General features: G+C 42.4%; 1 protein-coding gene across 1 annotated transcript in view; it reads left to right on the forward strand.

The window, feature by feature from the left end:
• kcnk10a (potassium channel, subfamily K, member 10a) overlaps positions 1–20,426 on the forward strand; it is a gene marked incomplete at its 3' end in the record, with an annotated part of 35,245 nt that overhangs the window by 4,796 nt on the left and 10,023 nt on the right. The window contains exons 2-3 of the mRNA XM_080452662.1: positions 817–1,208; positions 13,033–13,150. Coding sequence (XP_080308788.1) covers positions 817–1,208; positions 13,033–13,150 — 510 coding nt within the window. The remainder of the gene's footprint in view (positions 1–816; positions 1,209–13,032; positions 13,151–20,426) is intronic.

Raw genomic sequence — 20,426 nt, forward strand, 5'->3', positions numbered from 1 at the left:
AAATATATATATTGTTGAAAATAGCTGATCTAAGAAGCTCATTATGTGTCACATTGTTGTGTCGTGAGCTTGTAGAGAAAAACGGAGGGGACCAAGTATAGACCCATGGGGGACCCGATCAATAAAGTGCTGTATACAGTATAGGGATAAAGTGGTTAATTAGTCTTGTGTAGCCAGACGATAGGATATCTCTGCCTAATTGGATGCATTCAAATACATTGTATGAGCTTGGAGGACAGCTGGCGAAAAGCGACCGGTGACAAAGCCCTTGTTTTTGTTCAGGACACGCCTTCACCGGTCAGGTTAGGAAGGACCGCCTCCGTCCTTTGCATTGGTTCTGTTTCTTTTTCTTTTTTTTTTGGGTCTCTGAATTGTTACCACCCACCTCTATAGCCCTCATAGAATTAGAGCGCCACCAGACTGATCAGTAGGCGGAGATCTCTGAAAGTCTGTCTCCACAAGACTAGTGGTTAATCAGCAAGGTAAACTGGAATGTGCTCACACCGCATAGTTTATTTTAGCATTCTTCTTTGCACCATGGTAGAAAACTAGAGGCAATGTGTTTAAAAAGCAGTGAGGAAAGGATATAAATAAAACAAAAAAACCTACGGCAACAATTGGCACAGTTGAGGTGTCTTGACTTCTCCACTCTCTCCTTCTGTTTTTCTATCTCCTGTGTGTTTTGCCCCTACGTGAAATGCACCTGAAATCGATAGGAGTGAACAAGTTGAGGAAATAAAAATTGTATTGTTCTTGTTGTTAAAAACTTTTCTATCCCCCACTCCCCCCTCCCCCCTCCTTCACTTCTGTTTGCAGTGGCCGTCCAGCCCAACCTGGTACCCCCGAAGAAGATGCAGGCGGGCATGATGCAGTCCTGCCTGGTCCAGGCCAGCGTGACCGCCATGCAGAACCCCATGGGGTGCAGCGTACCGCGCATCTCCATCCCCTCGCGGCCCGTCAGCATGGTGGCCAGCATCGACTCGGTGGGAGGGGCCGAAGGCACAATGGTCTTCACGGTGATGAAGTGGAAGACGGTGGTGGCCGTGTTCGTGGTGGTGGTGGCCTACCTGGTGGCCGGAGGCCTGGTGTTCCAGGCGCTGGAGCAGCCGTTCGAGAGCGACCAGAAGATCACCATCACGATCGAGAAGGCGGCCTTCCTGCAGAGGCACCCCTGCGTGTCGCCAGCCGAGTTGGAGGCGCTCATCAAGGTAAGAAAGGCATCTGTCTCGCCTGTGGACGCGGTCGATACTGGAGCTTTTCCTGTCCCTGGTGTGGACTCGGATCAACTGAAACCCGAGCGCCGTATTGATCTGAAGCTATTCAAAGCACCCTGTGCATACAAACAATGTCAGCCGTCCTGGAATTGGATACAAACCACACTAAAAGGTAGCCTGGTAAACACCCCCTCCTTCCGGAAATCTCATGCATTGCATTGCATTTGGTTTCAGGAAGGAGGGTCTGGGATTGCTCACAGAGTAAAGCTGCCCGAACCGCTGCGCATACGAACCAATCAGCGGCTGCTAGGGGCGGGATCATCCAATCACCTGCCTAGCAGCTTGAAAAAATGAAACTCCGTCTGTCATCGATTCTGCGCCCGAAGTCTCAGATGCAAGTACGCTGTGAAACAAAATGTGTGTCGCAAGCTTCTTCCATTTGACTGAGTGAGGTTAACTAAAAGGGGCCTGTGTGTTTAAAAACAGAAACCTGTAGACGAGGCTTGCGGGGTTCAAACACACCACACATGTCCTTGAAGTTTGGCGAATTAGAAAAATGAAGGCATGTGCTTTTAGGATGGGAAGGAGTGCCAATTTACTCCACTGCAAGGCTTCATTATGGGAAAACCTTTTTCTCAATTAATGGAATTGCCAACACTCACAGAACGGGTGTTTCAGGTACTTTATTTAATAGGCACGGGCATCTCACAAATAATGTTCGCGTTTCAGCATAAAATCCTTCTTCATCATTATGCCTTCTTTTCACCCAACATACCGGTATGTGTATTAAAGCAGTAGTTTACAAACAAACTGATTGAACAATCCTAGAATAGACAATTTCCTCTTAACCACATGAACCCAAAAAGAGACAATCTACAAGTTCACACTGTAGATAAGCTCAGAGATTGGTTATAGAGGTTAAAAAAGGAGGGGCCTGGTATAGTGGGTACCAGGCCCCAGAGTACCAGGGGTACTCTGGTCAATAGAGGATATGCGCATGCTTAAAGTGAATGGCACATTGAGTGGCAAAGCGAGTGGCAAAGCAACATGCAAAGTGAGTTTAACATTGTTTAATGTTGTTTAATGCAATCAGATATGACTTTTCTGTTTGGATGCATGGGCTGTCAAGGCCAGAAAGTATTTTTTTGACACTCAGTCAGTAGGCATTCCTGCATAACTTCCGGGTTTGATGATGATGTCACACGCATATCCTCTATTAAGTATATAAGGTTTAAGACGTGGTCAATTAATGACCAATAAGAAGTGAGTCAGAGCCATATCACAGCTTTAACCACTGAAGCAGATCTACTAGCTCTCAACGCGTGCCGCGGTTCAGTGAGAGTTTGTAGTCCCAAAATAGGGATACCAGGGTTATACCAATGTGATAAAACCCTAAAACAAGCTAATACCAAGTCCTTGTGTTTGGCTGTCTTTGGCTCTTACACTGCAATTCATCAGGTGATATTTTAAAAGTCTTTGTAAGTTAATTTGATCTGAAGCCTGAGCAGGTGTTAGAATAGTCAGTTAAACAAATGTATTTCTCCGGGAGCCTATGCTGTGGACACCTGCCCTGCGGGTGACTCTAATTGCTAATTAAAATATTTGTGTGCGGGATGTCCGCTGTGTCCTTCAGCAAGACATGATGACAGTGCTCGCTGGCCAGGGAGTGTGACATCCTTCAGGTCCTGTCTGCGGCAGCCAGACGACCCCCCCATGGCGATTCTTAATGATACTAATTACTATTAGAGTATGTCTGGAAAACCTGCGTTGGATTTAAATAACGATGACCTTTTCTGGCATTTCTGCTTAAAAATGTCTCTAGAGTGTGAAGCAACAGTGATGAGCCGCTGGCAGTAGATTGCTAAAAATAGTTTCTTCCCTCCGGACAGGCCAGGAAAAAGAAAAAATAAGCTTGGGAAATGCTACCCGTACATAAGATGTAACACTAATGGCTCTTTTAGACTACAAGAACTGTGCTGTGCCGTGAAACGTATTTCATGGGTTCTGGATTTGTTTCCATACGCTACATCTCGGTTTCAGATAAGGTTCTCAGACTACTACTACTAACCTGAGTTAGTAGAACTCAGAACTTATCTACAAGCTCACAACACGTCACAAACACGCCGTGTTTTGTTTTTGTAGAACTGCTATTTTTGTTATGGGTTGGTAATGGTTTATGGAAACGTAAAGAAATAGCATCACAGAGCCTCAGAGGTTCTGGAATGTTTCAGGTTGTGGAAGGTTCTGGGTTACCCTTAAAGAAACCTTGAACATTGAGCCTTGATGAAGGGTTTAGGAGATATGCCTGGTATCTGTATGGGTGTGCTTCTGTCCTGTGATATAGGGAGGGGCTAGGTCTATAACCAAGTATAATTTTGATTAATAAAGTGAAAATGAATTCACAGAGAGTGGCAGTATATACAGTTATACACAGTAAAATCCTCAGTGATGTATCCATTTGTATTTCTGAGAGTGTACAAATGTATCCATTCAAGTCCACTTTGTTACATTTATACACTCGGAGATAAATGAGCACTCAGGATTTTACGGTGTAGAGATACTGCAGCAGTATTTGGTGTACGAGGGACACGACTTGCGGAAAGGCATTTTGGAAAGTGATTGCTGTGAGTCATACTCAAGCAATCGATGCGATCCCATTTAAGTGAGAGCCACAGCACACTGTATACAATGACCCTCGTGATCTTCACGCCTTTCCTTTCTTTACCTGGTAAATCCCTCCACTGCTACAGTTAGACAACGATGAAAATGAGGCATTTCACCCCAAAACCCCCTTTGCTCACAGCTAATAATGTTAGTTTCAAGAGACACACTTGACACTGAAAACATTTGTGAAAATCTGGCACAACAACATTTCTGTGTGTCAATAGCTTGCGCTCTCTGCACTGGAAAATCGTTGACCGCCTACGTAAAACCAACACCTTTCTATGGGTTTTACATAGGAGATGACAATGGAGAGGATTAAATTGGTTTATTTACGTAGAAGTGTGGATTTGGGTTTTCAGGAACTCACATAAAGGCAAAGCATTGCAAACAATATAGATTGTCTATAGAATGAGTTACATGGATTATAGAACAGTTCACATGCATTTGGTACAATTTATTTTTATTTTATAGCCTTGATTAAGTGGACTTTCTTGGTTAGCCTACTCTGCCCGAACCAATCTTTCCATCCTTTTGACTGTGATGACGAAATCTGATCCCTCTGAATAAAAAAAGCCCCCCATCAGCATCAGTCATCAAAATCACCAACCGCCCCTTTAGCAGATTAAAGCCAGATCAAAAGACAAGTCTTGGCGTGGCTTGAAAACAGCCATGTCTTATAAACGTAACTTAATTTGACTTGCACTGCGGCACTCTTACTTGTGTAAGCTCCAGCGCTTTTCTTTCATGGACAGACAGCTCACTGCTCCTCGTAAAAAACCCAGCGGAGTAACACCCAAGTGTTTTCGCTGGCCAGTTATTGACCCTGCGGCAGTGAAACCCTGTATGATAATGGACAGGGTAATGCTGAACCAGACAAAGGCCTTTATGGAATGGCATCATGTAAAACTTTTGACTTTTCACACACAATAGAAAATAATAGAAACACACATTAACTCGAGCCAGACTCGGAGCTGAATAAAAAAAAAAGTGGTGTTCTTAATAGCAAGGTGCTTAATTCAAGCCACAAATAGGAATTAGCACCTTGATTCTCAAGCACTGCGAGAGCGGTCGTTTATCTTTCTTAGGCAAAACTAGGGAAATGGGCTAAACCAGAGAGAGTACTTACTATCCAGTGATAGATCGATTCCTCCTCTGAAAAGGCCCTGCTGTAGAGAGAGAAGGAGGCAGTGGGGAGCAGGGGGAGGGAGTGTGAATGCAGTTGCTAAGCCTGACTGACTTCATGTCGTGCCCATGCTGCTGCAGCAGATGTGTTTTGCTTCTTGCAGGGAGGCTGCTGTAGGTAAAAGGAAAAATAAATTATATTTTTGATGGCTTCAACCAGCATGCAGACCCCCTGGACATCATATCCAAAATGGGTTTTGCCGTTTTCAGATGGGCTTTAAGCCAAGTTCAGACAAAGGCTTTGCAATGAGACAATACCTTTTTAAGCCCGATTTAAACTTGGTGTTGTGTGCCGAAATTAGACGATCTACAAGCCCACAACGTGTTGCATCTGAGACGCGTTGTAGGCTTGTAGATCGTCTATTTTCAACACACGACACCATCATGCGATAGAGTATAAATAGAATATTAGAACATTGTAGAGAAAAATTTTATTGCTATGAATTACTTCTGTACAATACTTACGTACGGTAGCAGTCATGCTGGACAGAATATTTCTGTTGTTGTGCATACACGTAGAATACCACGTAGATTTCATGCTGAAAAAAACCTGAAATATTCAGCAATAGTTTACAAGAGTGTGCCTTCATTTCCACCCACGCTCTTGTTGGTCATGGTAAAGACTTGCCATAACTGATGTATGCCGCAAAAAATGCCCACATCTTTAACACACCAGAGGTTAAATTAAGTCTTCTGGTCTTAAAAGCATCTGCCGGGGTATAAATTATTCATCGTTTTCATCCGGCAACATCTGATCTGTAGCAGCAGCAGCAATAGTGGAAGAAGAAGGCAGAGCCTATGTTTATGAGTGTGCATATGGGGAGAGGGTTGAATGGTCCTTGGGTGCCTGCGGTGCTTACTGTTGTTAAGTATGAAAACAGTTTCCCTAATGTATACGCATTATCAACCTGATCAGGAGCTCATTCGCGATCCCTATTAGGCTCTTCTGAGAGCTGCGTAATGGATCGCTGCTGGTGCAGGAGTCTGTGTTTCATTAGTAATTGTAAAGTCAAAAGCTGTACCGTCATCAATTCTGGAGACACTTCCTCTATCCTTACTCCTGGTTTTTGTTTTGAATATTAGCAGCTTGCCTTGTTGCAGGTGATTGGAAAACGTTCACACACAGTAAAATCCAGCATTGTTAATTTAACACATTTTACTGGGCAAGTTTGCAGTATGCAGGTATCCAGGACCCCCAGTTTGATATGCATACGTCCACGGACCCCCATTTCAGTCAGGAACGCTCACGTCACAAGTAGATTTAACCATTTATTGCAACAAATGGAATACAGTTAAACTTGCCGTTAATGGCTCCAGTCTTAAGATGCTCCCTGAATTTAGCTAAGCAGCATGCTAAGCAAAACCAGGGAACGCTATGCAAAACCCCCCACAGGTATTCAAGACGCCCATAGCAAGACATTTAATCAGATTAACTTGAGTCATGCAAACTTGAATGCAGTTTAACATTAAAGCCATAGAACATTGAATTCAGTTTAGAGCCATGCACACATGAATTTCAGTTTAACATTCAGTTTAAACGTTTTTAGTAATGCAAGACTCTGAACTGTAAGGTGGAGGCTGGGGTGGTGGAGGCAAGCTTTGCCAGCAGCAGCAGCGTGTGGCAGCCATTGAAAAGCAGAGATCCAGTCTGAGGGAGGGGGGGGGGCATATTTAAACGGGCCGCCTCGTTGAGGGAATGTGGTGTAATTGGTGTGTAGAAAAGTGTGGCTGATTGAAAGCATCAGCAGACTGACAGCAGCTTGCCCTGCAAACCCCCCCAAGGACCCCTGGGGGCCCCCAGATCCCATGTTTAGAACCAGTATATAGTACACAATACAGGCTTCTGTCCGTGTATCACAGTGGACAGAGCAATTTTACATTACAATTGCGAAATATTGCATTATATTGCATCTACCTTTCAGCAAACGTGTTTGTAAGAACTGCAGCCCCAGTGTCCTGTTTACAGCAAATGAAATGTGAAAGGTGACTGGAAGGTGGCAGGAGCAATAGAGGCAGGTGATTAACACAGCTGGGATGTTTGCCAAATCCTCCGGCTTCTTAAACCCCGGAGACGGAACCTTGAGGACAGGAAGGCCCACACCAAGGCTATAGAACCCTGCTGGGGAGCGATACAGTATATCCTGAACTCAAAACAGCTTAACAGCTTAACTCAAAAGGTTAATTTCTATGGGACATTTCACAAAACAAAAGACGTACATATTTTATTGCTTTAAAATACAGGGATAAAATAAGCAATAAACAAACTAATGCTGAACATCCATAAGGCCAGCCATATAAAATATGAATGAAACCTAGTTGACGCAGAGAGCAAACTACTACGCTACCTATGCCTCATCCATCTGTTTCCGAACTCAGACACATACTGTACATACTGTATTTTAATATTTTAGTCAACTTTCTTTTGCTATTTTGGGCAACTTGTCAAAAATATTTAAACTCAATGTCGTGGAAATAGTCATTTCAATTCAAGTCAAACTTGAATTTGCCTAGTACACATTAAGTGCAAGTGCATTTATCTAAACACTTAAACTCTAGATACTTCATTGAATCTCAATCCCAGCTTCCATTGTGAGCTTATAGTTATTATATAGCTATTTTGAAGAATGTTAGAGTATTCTCGTCACGTTTGCCTATTCATGACCTGCCCAGAATAGGGCCGGTATGGTTCATCTGGTTAAAGGTATCATGACATTCATGTTTACACCACATTCAGAGTCTTTGTCCTGGTCCTTCAAACGTGTACAAAACGTTTTAACTGAAAATTCCACTCCAGTGATTCACTGTAGGTGTTTTTGTCTCACATCTCTAAAGCCTTTTCAACTGCAATGAAAAAATAAATCTTTGCCTGCGGGTGTCGCTGGTGAGGGATTTTGCCTGTCAATCATCGCCTCTGCTCCGCCCCCCCCCCAAAGGAAAGGATAGGGGAGGGGAGGGGCGAGGAGGAGAGTGGGCGGGATTAATCGACTGTGACCTCACTGCCGAAGGGCCAAGCGCAGATTACTTTTCAGCCTAATTATTCAGAAAACCCCAGACCACAGAAAATCCACTGAATGTTCAAAGTTCAGATTTTTTGGGTGTAATTGAGGTCATAAAACCCCAAAAAAAATTTTTAAAATAAAAAAAGTGAAAATGAATGTCATCGAACCTTTAAAAAGTACAGTATGTATGCAGTGCACTATATATACTGGTGCAGAGGTACGCACCCATTCGCAGAAGTGCACCCACACCAGAGATTAAACCTTGTTGAAATGTTTAGGGTTTTCTGCTTATTCTAGGAGCGACACAGTAAAACCCTCAGTGATAATTTATCCATTTGTAACACAGAGAGTGTGCAAATATAACCAAATGCACCCTTAAGGGTCCATTTGGGGTACATTTGTACACTCTCATTGTTAAACTAACACAGTATTTTACAATACACTGACATTTCCATACTTCGTCCGTCTCCTCTCCAGCAGATGATGGGTTGTGTGGAATTGTTATTGAGCCACTGCAGCTCTGTAATGCACTCGCTGCTGAGACCATAGTTTTACATGGAAACGTCTTACTGGATCTGCATTGCTCAAAAGGGAAACAATATCAAGACACTGATGGCAGCACCCCAAAGAAAACTGTTATCAACATTTAAGAGCTAAAGGCAGGCTCTGGGGTCACTGCTGTTCATAAGCCTTCTTCCAGCCGTCTTAGTTGGTATTATTTCACTTCTCTCTAGCTCAAAACTACATGAAAAACTCTTCTGAAATGGTTGGTATACTCTACTGCGACATCCAGAGAGTTACTGTACTTGTGGTGAAATTCCTTTGTACTGTAGCTAAATGACTCACTTAAGATAGATAGATAGATAGAAAGATAGATAGATGGATGTTTGTGTACCAGTGCAGCATTACATCATGTGCTGAGGTGTAGGAAAAGGCTTTGCTTAATTGCTCAATCACTCTTACAGCAAACTTCTTAGCTTTTAGTTTTCTTTAATCTGAGTAAAAGGCGCTTCACATCTCACATCGTTCTTGTATATTTTGCTCACTGCCGTAAAACTACTTTTGGATGGATGGATGGATGGATGGAGTTACCACAGTATGGGGTCACTACAGTAAGGGGTCACTACATTAAGGGGTAATACAGATCCATTCCCAATCACGTTGTGCCCCATTGTGAGCTTGTAGATCTGCTATTTTTCCGACTGTTCACCTATTTTTGCCATATGTTTGCTTAACAAAACCCTGTCAAATACAGCGCTGAATCGTATTATGCCCCATCTCATTTCTGGATCATTCATGTGGGACACTCTGGAGGCTCCAGGGGAGGTGAACCGGTACCCTGGGCAACGGACTGCAGAGTCTACTGCGTCAAAGGTCTTAGTCATCACAGCACATTGCATAATTACAAAACAAACCCTGGAGACAGGGGCAGAGCTCGACTCTCAGCACAGAGGGGACGGAGCGATCTCAAGGGGCCCTTCTGATAAAAATAATAATTTCAAAATTCATGACTGTAAAATAACCGATATCCTATCACGAACACAAATTATCACCTAATGAGCCGAGCAAGCCGCAAGACAAGCTTGTTCTAAAGGACACAAAAAAATAAAACAGGTTGCCAGCTGTGATACAAATGGACAAACCAAGGACAGCACACATCGCTCTACATTTATCGATTGGCGAATGGTTTGGTTCAGCACCACTGGCAGTGGACAGCGACAGGCCATGTGTGCTGTGAACAAGCACCATGCCTTTTATTTGATACACAGGGATAAAATATCTATGGTATGAGACCAAAGGAGCATACAGAGCTGCCATCTGATTGTCTCGGTCTCCACAGAGGCAGTATTTCTAGAGACATTCTCTACACTACAGTTTCAGCGATAGATGGGAAGAGAATAGAACGCACATACCATGCAACGATGGAATGACAAATTACGCTGCGGTTGACAAATGATCTGTCATTTTGTAGAATACCCTGTCTTGTTATGTAGTTGCAATCGAACACAAAAGACACATTTTTCGCCGCGAGAAAGAGAACTTTGTAAATACAAGGGTGTAGCATAGACACAGCTGTGCATAACTTAACACTACTAGCACAGATCGATTCAAGGATGTAATGCAATAGAATTATACATCCATTTTGCCATGTTTTATGGAGTGAAAGAACTTTCTTTTTTTTGCTTTGGTCAGTACATCATAAAAAAATGAAAAATGAACAAACCAAAATTACCATAGTTACAGTGAGCTGTGGGGCTGGGACGCTCACTGTCGTTTTGATTGACACAGTGTATTCAGTGAGAGAGATCGTAACTGGAACGTCTGCTCGGGGAAAGAGATGTTGTTTTGGTGCATGCTGTGGCTGTCAAATGCAATTATGAGTGGAAATGGTGACTGGTGCATAATTAGCCAGTTCTTTTGTGCCAGTGCAGTTTTACATGTGCTGAGGTGTAGGAAAAGGCTTTGCTTAATTGCTCAATCACTCGTACAGAAAACTTCTTAGTTTTTAGTTTTCACTAATCTGAGTAAAAAAACGAACAAGGCGCTTCACATCACTTCTTGTATATTTAGTTCTCTGCGGCAAAACTACAATTGTTACGTTTCTTAGTGTTCGACGCTTCACGAGGAGATCAACTGATGCATGTCCTCGCTTTGTCCTTCAGCCAACTACACACCTATTCCTCACGCCCTGAGAGAACATCCGCACACCGAGTCCCATCTGTTAACGGTGGCATCACTCAGGGCACACTGCCACAGAGCGTGACTGCTATGGCCATAAAGACCTGCCTGGCACTGCCCGGTCTCTCTCTCTCTCTCTCTGACTCCATCCATCCATCCATCCATGCTCCTCTCCTAGTGCTTCTTGTCACATTGATTGACCATGCAGAGGTCCCTGCAGATGTAGAATTAACCACTTTATAGTGTCTCTATTCTGGGCATGTCATAGTAGAGTAGACGATCATCGGACGAAAGGTGTTTTGGCAATTATCTCTGGAACGGAAGGTCCAATCTGCTCAGTTCAAAGCTTGTTGGATGCGTGACTTTAAGGACATACATTTTTTTCTTTATTATTTGGGATTTTGGGCCTAAAAGTATGGTAATTGTTCGGTGCCCTTTTGAAATTCCAGCCCCTGCCTCTCCAAATCCCTCTGCACGTCCCTGCTACTAGCTCACAATGCACCAGCGACACGTTGAGAGCTTGTAGATCAACTATTTCCGGGGAAGACATTTGGTGCAGAAGGGAAAACATTTGGGGACCAAGGAAGGTATACCCCTGGGTGACACTGGTCAACGAAGTGTATGGTTTAAGTGGTTAAAAGCACAACTGGATGTAATGGACTGGAACATTTTGATGGAACTCCGGAGGGCTGTCTCTGTGCACCTGGCAGAGTGCTACACTGACTGACTGAGGCACTGTGGGCTCTTATTATGCTGATCATAGCTGTTCATCCAGAGTAGGATGAAGTTGTGATGATCTGAGCTATAGCGTTGGTTCAGAGGAAGAAATAAAAAAGAAAGTGGGGGGAACTTTAAAAAGGGAGGACAAAAAGCATAACAGTGCCTACAAGATAAGAGTCTGCCACTGGAGGAGGTGAGGGGACTGCAGAGCTCTCTCCACTGGATCAGACTAGACTGGCAAAAAGCTGTCAGTTGCGTTGTTACCAACGTCCAGGGAGACAGCGATGCTCAAAAGTATTTATGAGAAATGTTTCAGCTCAGTCATAATGGTTTGCACCAGCAGGGAAACGTGCATTGAACTGAAGAGAAACGTATTTCAGAATTATTTCATGCAAATCTAATGGGTGATAAAGTAACACATTTAAAACGCACGGACATTGATGTTGCAATTACATTTAATTGACGCACAGGCTATAATTGCTCCTGCATAGTCTCTCCTTGTGACTCTGTCGCCAAAACACACTACATGAAAACCTGTGTACACCACCTGCAGCAGTATGTGGAGACATGCTCTCACGATAAGGAGAGTTGAAGTTGAACCAAACTTTACTTAAATAACTTAACGGAGGTACACCTCACAGGACTATAAAACAGGAACTAAGGTTCTCAAACACTGACTGAAACTAAAGAACAAACACGGAGGAACATGGACAAATGAACAGGCAACTCAATCAAAGGTTCAGTCCCGTTGAATACCCAAAGTCTCAGTTCTCAAACAGTCACCGCTGGGAACCCCAGGTGGAATCAGTCTCTAAATCAAGGATGCACAGAGGGGGGAGGAGTGAGCAGAACAAGGGGAAAAACATACTGGGCAAAGTCACAACTAACAGGGCACACTGGACAGGAAAGGGCATAAATGACAGGGAAGTGGGACATGGAGCAGGGGCCATTTGTGACACATGCACCTTCTCTTGTCAAGTTTCCTTTTCATGTGTATGCACCCTTGACCCATACCGTATGTTCTCTGGAATTTTTTTTTTTTTTTAAGATTTGTTTTTGGGCTTTTATGCCTTCATTTGACAGGACCAGGCTGACAGGAAATGGGGAGAGACATGCAGCAAAGACGTCGGGATCGGGAGTCAAACCCGCGACGCGCTGTCAGGCTACACTGAGCCTAGGTGTCTGGATCGCTACGCCAGCGGTCCAGGCCCGTTCCCTGGAATTCTTATACATAGCTAGCATTAGTCAGGGTCCACAGAACCAGAACTGAGAACCAGTTTACCCCATAAACCCTAGCGTCCCTTTTCTGCATGTTATTATAATATATAGCCTTGTGAGTTTGTAGATCGACTATTTTTGGCAAAGAGATTTGGTATAGAGGGAAATAAGGGCTAAGTACAGACCCCTGGGAGACCCCGGTGAGCAAAGTATATGGGGTTGAAGTGGTTATCCACCTAGAATAGAAAACTAGCTTTAGACTGAAAAACAATGGCTTTGACATTATTTATTTATTTTTCATATTACAACCGCAGACCAAATTTTTCATACATGCTACTTTCTTTGTGTCTTCCCAGCATTCTATAGATGCTGTGAATGCTGGGGTGAGTCCCATCGGACTTACATCCTACAACTCCAGCCACTGGGACCTAAGCAGTGCCTTCTTCTTCGCCGGTACCGTCATCACAACCATAGGTAAGCGTACCGATGGCACTGCACTGGATTGCAGCAAGAGGGGAGGAAGGGAGCCGTGACGTCACCCATTGGTTTCTACTGACCAGTTTTGAAGCCCCTATTTCAGAGAATTAAAATCCACCATCTTGGAATTTACCGTCCCGAAAACTACCGGGAAAAAAAACAACGCTATTGGGTGGAAGCGGAGCGAGGGTGGGTCTTCACTCAGTAGAACCCAATCACAAGCCTAGGAAACATACACAGCCTTTATCATCAATTTAAAAATTAATGGGACCATAATTGATCAAAACGCAGTTCATGCTGTGGGAAGAAGACTTGAAACTAGAGATTGACAAAATAAAGTCTTAACTCTTTCAGTGCCAAGAGTATTTTCATAAAGTACTCCCCCAGTGCCAGCAATTTGCGTTTTTTATTTTGTAATTTTTCATTCAAATAAATGATCTGATTGGGTTTTTAAACCCATAATACAGTTCTACCAGTAGAGAGCAACAAATCGACACATTGATGACCTCGCTGGCTCACTCACCCCCTCCCAAACAGGCTCACGTCATATCCGGTCATAACCGGATGTTGACATTTTCGACAATCGTTGATTGGGCTAAATTACGATGCGATACACGACTACGATGACTGATCGTCACCCAGACCAAAGAGAGTAGACGTGGACCTCTCCGTTCGCTTTTTATACCGTGTGAAAAACCGTGACTTTCCCTATTTTCCCGAAAATCACCGGAGAAAAACAACGTGACCCGGAAATGAATTTTTTGTTTTTACATCCGGCTCCGGGTGAGTCTGAAGGAGTCAGGAAGCGAAAGTGATCATGAAAAATAAACAGAATAGCGTGACCACAGTCAAAAGTAAAAACTCGGGATTTCTCGTGCTGGCACTGAGGGTACTCGGGAAAAACTCGGGATATCTCGGGGCGTGGCACTGAGAGAGTTAATGAAAAGGTTTACTATGGTAAGTCGAATCAAGCGATACCGTCTAGGTCATTCATGAGAACTGCAGCATTTTAATGACTTCCGTATTAGCTTCATATCGACCAAGAGCGAATGCTTGCTGCCTGGTTCAGACTAGATTCTAGAATGTACATGTTTCTATTTGATACGTTGCAGGGCTGTACAGAGTACATAGTACAAAACAGGTTTTCCGTCCATGTTGGCGCAAAGTGAGACATACATGATGAGTCACCCAGGGATGGATGATCTGCTGTGGGGATGTGGGGTAAAACCCATGCTTCTGCTTTTGTTTTGATATCCCCGCTCTGGTAATTCATTTTTTATGCTGGTGGAGATTATGTTTAATCCCTGTTTGTGGTCAGACTGTACATGCATTTCCTTTTGGGAAATGCAAACTAGGGTGAAACATTTGGTATTTATGTTTGATAATAGCAGCATTTAGCAATTGAATGTACTGTATGTTAACCACATTAAATTTGTATTATTTTTTGTATTTGTCGTAGGAAGATGTATAGGGCTTAAATGGTTAAGAAAATGCCACCCCCCCCCCCTGTCTGTTTTCACCAAATGTACCAGATCAAATACAAATGAATTATTCATAATTCATTTCTGTTTTTCTTGTGAGCCTTTGCAAATGCCGACATCTCATGGATATCAAATCAGAATCTAATCAAAGAGTTTGTGAGCTACTATTTGGAAATCATCACCCCTAGTTGTACAGTATGTAGCCCTGTGGTTCTCAAAGTGGGGTCCAGGGTTCCTTGAAGGGGTTCTAAAAGGGCCCTTATAGTCTGTAACTATGTGAGTGTACAAACACTTACAGGTCCATTTGGTTCCATTTGGTACACTCTCAAGAGTAATGGGGGTCCATGAAATCAAAAAGTTTGAGAGCCACTGGCATAAGAAACTGACTGTTGGCAGATATTTATTGAGAGGGATAGGATGATAGCTTATAGTAGAAAAGACTATTTATGTTTGTGGTGTGTGGGTTTGGTGAATATGGTGGTCTCATTATAGATTACCCATGTCAAAACTATCACATTCCATATCATATTCAATTGAATCAATACACTTATATATGAAAAGGCCTGGAGATTACATTTAGAACCATTCCATGTCTGGAGGAAGAAATCATTTCCATGAAGAAAGCAGTTATTTTTTGTATTTATTTTTTTACATATCAACCAGGAAATCAGTTGGGAAATGTTGTGGATGTGATGTGTTGTGAGCTTGTACATCGGCTATTTTCAGCATGCGACACCGTTGTATGACGGTCAAATTAAGCATTAGAAGTTGCAGACAGCAGTGTAATTTACCAGCTGTTATTTTTCTGCTGTTTGTGCAAAATTGAACAAAAGTTCCCTCAGGATGTAGGGAATTGTTTTGCATATATTATCATATATAATGAAGCTGTGCTGTTGGAAAATGTTTTGCTTTCATATTTTCACACCTTTTGAAATAGATTGTTTTTATGAGAATGAAAAGTGAAAATTTTCTAGTTCCACATTAGTTCTACTGAATGGTCTACGCGTTACCATGTTACATTGGCGCTACCGTGTGTAGATACCCATCAATTTAAACAACATCTTAAGAAATGTGCTTACATTAATAGAGCCAAACACAAAGTGGATCGTTGTTACCCTGTTATCAATTAGTATGGCTCCTGATCCTTGTTGCAGGTTCATTCTTAACCACTTAAACCCTATGTACTTTAAATTATGAACCTGCGGTCCACAGACTTGGACCTCCTCTCTGTCCCCAAAACAAGCAAGCAAACCTTGGTGGACAGAGCCTTCAGTGTGGCAGCCCCCACCCTGTGGAACTCTCTCCCAATGGAGATTCGCCATGCTCCAACACTGGACTCTTTTAAGGCTGCCGTGAAAAGACACCATTCTCTCAGGCTTATGGCCAATAGTTTTGTTGTTTTGTTTGGTTGTTTGTTTGTTGCAAGAACTGCGGTGGAATTCACGGTCAATCAGTAATAGGAAATAAAAGGGTCAGAGTCAGTACTTAAAATGTGGTTGTGTTGGTGCTTTTATACATAAGCGGACAGGGGAGATGTACATTGAGTACGCACAGGCCTGGAGCACAAGGAATCAGGCCATGTTAATACTGTCATGTTACAAGGACAAGCTGTACCATAAACAATAGCTATCGGGCCTAGTAGAGACATCTAGGCTCTTACGTCATGTAAAATATAATGTATCATAGGGCACAGAGATGTACGGAGCCCCTAAAGGGCCATGGTGCAGATTTTTTTTTATCTTGAGCGCACGAGATCCTAACACGTTCCCACATCATAATAAGATGTGCGCTCGAGATCCTAACACGTTCCCACATCATAATAAAGTGTGGGAACAAGATCCTTATGTTGTGCCCTCAAGATCCTTATGTCGTGCCCTCAAGATCCTTATCTCGTTCTAACATCTTATTAACTTGAGCGCACGAGATCCTAACACGTTCCCACATCATAATAAAGTGTGGGAACAAGATCCTTATGTCGTGCCCTCAAGATCCTTATGTCGTGCCCTCAAGATCCTTATCTCGTTCTAACGTCTTATTAACTTGAGCGCTCGAGATCCTAAGTTGTTCCCTCAAGATCCTTATACTCACCTTTACGCACGGTGGATTTACTTGGATTATGCGATATAATAGCCTGTGCGACAGTGTGCGTCCATCCTATTCTTTATTATGGTGAACGAATTGATGCTATTATTATAATACTAATAATTATTATTATCGTTTTGTCCTTGTTGGTGTACAGTTGGTTCTGGTTGCAATGGATACAAGCTGTCGGGCCGGGAGCGCAACGGCGCAGAATGGCAACATCAGGCTCTCTCTCTCTCTCTCTCTCTCTCTCTCTCTCTCTCTCTCTCTCTCTCTCTCTCTCTCTGCTAATTCTCAACGAAAATCTGTGATTCTAATTTTCCTATGATCACCAGAAGTGAGAGTGTCAATTCCTTGATCAAATATGGTTTTATTCAAAGGAAATCAAAGGCTACAGCTTATGGAGCCAACATCGGTATAGTGTCCAAGCGTCTCAGAAAGAGCTTTCACCGCAACATGATTCCATTGCTCAGGAAATAAACAACGGATCACAATAATATAACATTCCCTATAATCAGTAACATGTAGGTGATACCTATGTCTATCAAATATGGTTTTATTGAAAGGCAATCAAAGGCTAGATCAAGCTTAGAAAGCAAACATCGGGTAATATCCGACGCTACGGCGGTTCCTCGGTGCGGCTGCTGCAGTGAGACTATAGGACACTCATTTATGACATTGTGTCACTCAACTCTTAGCAACAAAGTTTATTTTCATACAATAGGCCTATAGATTACATTTCAATATTAAAAGTAAATAGAAAAACAACACTTCTGGGTCCAATTAGTCTAGTTTTGTAATAGAGAGGAATGGTCACATATTCCCACCTATAAACATGTTTTTTCCCAATGCTGACAGCTGGTCAGCAGGTGGTTTCATGAATAGACAATATTTTGGACCAATTAGAAATATATATATATTTGCAAAAGCAGTGTTGGGTAACTAGTAAAGGTATTAAATTGGTTGTCAGTGGCTGGCAGCGCAGTGTGCACTGCACATCTAATCGCAAAAACCCGACGCTTATTTTGTCTTGATCAACAGCGATACATTTGACAAAATACAGCGAAATCCCCAAATTCTTAATATCCAGTAAGCAATAGGAATTAACTGCAAACAAATGCAAAGTTGTATGCTATCAATATCACACAAAAGTAGAGAGAAGCTGTGATCTCACCAAACAAATGGACAAGAAATAATCATTTTGCAAACAACATCATGTTCTGTTCGTTTGTCATCAATGATCTAAATGGAAAGTTTATTTCAGCAAACTAGAAAGTGACAGTTTGACATACTTTGAGACGTTTTTGCTGCAGGCCAGTCCTCGTTTAAGTTCATTGCTTTCATCTGTTGTTCTGCTGTGCGCAACAGGGCATATCTCCGCCAGGCCAGGTTTACCTACCCAGGCCATGAAATTCATAGGCAGTCATATTAGCCAATTACAATGAAATCTGCTAAAACTGACTCATATACTGATACAGAACCATATATAGGCTATATATTGTCGCTGTCGGATGGAAACTTTGTATGTTCTTTTTTTATTATTATTTAAAAACAATTTAAAATTGTGAAAATAGCCAATCTGCAAGCTATACTTATTAATAATGAAGACATATTATATTTTAAATAGTGAAATATCAACTAAAGTCATTATTAGTGCAAGTTCAATCACATTTTATTTGAATGAAAATAACTTGTGGGGAAAATACATAAAATCTCGATTCTGTGAATCTAATGTGATTCATGTGACCCCTACTTCAAGACCAGGGCTGAAAGTGACATAATTGAGACCAGTATAACTTTATACAAATATTGGTAATTTGCCAACACATTATTTTGTGAAATAAATGGGTTATATTTCACAGATAGTTATTCTTGTACTATATTAAAATAAAATCATCCTGTAGCACCTCTATAGTTTGATGTATAGGCCTGTGGCATGTGTCAAATAAATAAATGTGAGTGAATACATATTTCTTCTATTACCATTAGCATAAAGTCATGTAGGCTATTAGAAGTGTAAGGAATATGCATTCAACTACATCTATTTATTTGACACATGCTACAGGCCAGCGGCTGTGGACAAATTTTTGGCAGGATGTGATTCCCACCCAACACACATACAGTATCTAATAATAATAATAATAATAATAATAATAATACATGCATCCACACACACATAACTGAGCGCATTCAACTAGTTTGGAGCTACGTTTAGCCTTAGATGCTTTTGCCCTATAGAGAGCACATATTCATCAGCTTTCCAAAGCAGAACATTGATTATTACCATTTAAGAGTGCAAGAGTGTTATATAACATATATTTCACAAAATAATGTGTTGGCAAATTACCAATATTTGTATAAAGTTATACTGGTCTCAATTATGTCACTTTCAGCCCTGAGTGATGTTGCTAGGTTTTCAATGTAATGGGTCCCGGGACCCACAGGTGGTCATTCAAATGGGTCCCAGAAACATTTTATGGATCCCAAATTACACGTCTCCCCCCCCCCCTTCTATCGTTTTCTTTGATCTCCAATCTCCATATCTTCTATGTGTGTGTGACTGTGTACATTATATCCTAATGCAGTGGATCTCAATCTTTTCAGGCAGCGACCCCCCAAAATAATCATATTTGAACTGGGGACCCCCCACCCTGAGAAGCGCTTGGAATTAGGAGTTGAGGCATTTAATTTAGTTTAACTCAGTTCCACAGATAAATAGTCAAAATAGCAGATCTACAAGGTCGTTTTTTTTTTTCTCACAACGCCTTGCTTGTAGATTGCCTCTCTTTTTTATTTTCTTTCTTGAGGTATTAAAAATATCTTAAAAGTCCTTAAATTGTGACTTCACTGTCATCTGGGGACCCCCCCCCCAAAACATCATGTGGGGAGCCCACTGGGGGTCCTGACCCACAGGTTGAGTACCACTGTCCTAATGTACATTCTATTTTGCTACTTGTTGTAGTCACAAACTCAGAATACAGGGTACAAACTACAATATAAAGTTCATAATAATAATATGAAAAAGATAATGTACACTTCATAGGAGCAGAGATAGATAGGAACTAAAGAACAACAACACTTTGTGGAAGAGAATGTAAACGGAGCAGAGATATTTGTTTAAGAAAAGTAGATGTTTGCGGCAGTATTTATTGCTCTGGTGTTTTCTTCTTAAAAAGTGGGATTCCCTTCAAATGATTTATGCTTGTGTCGCACCGAAAATAACGATCTGAAAACGACGTGTCGCGCGTCGGTGTTTCGGCTTGCGGGTCGGTTTGGTGCGCGGCTCGCGGCTCACTTTGCTGCTCGCGGTTTGGTGTGCGCTCGCGGGTCGCTTTGGTGCGCGGCTCGCGGCTCACTTTGCTGCGCGGATCGCGGCTCGGTTTGGTGCACGGCTCGCGGTTCGGTTTGGTGCGCGGCTTGCGGCTCGCTTTGGGCGCGGCTCGCGGCTCGGTGTGGTGCACGGCTGCGTGGCTCGGTTTGGAGCACGGCTGCGTGGCTAGCAGCTCGCTTTGGTTGTATGCGTCCCGTGGACACTGTGATGGTTGGTTTAATGCGTCCTTTATTAAAAATGTGCGTCAGAGACGCAGGACGCAGGGCTAGCAGCATCTCGGGTCACATGAATCACATTAGATTCACAGATTCGAGATTTTATGTATTTTCCCCACAAGTTATTTTCATTCAAATAAAATGTGATTGAACTTGCACTAATA

Source organism: Gymnoscopelus braueri, assembly GCF_963280865.1.
Source record: "Gymnoscopelus braueri genome assembly, chromosome: 16".
Lineage (NCBI taxonomy): Eukaryota > Metazoa > Chordata > Actinopteri > Myctophiformes > Myctophidae > Gymnoscopelus > Gymnoscopelus braueri.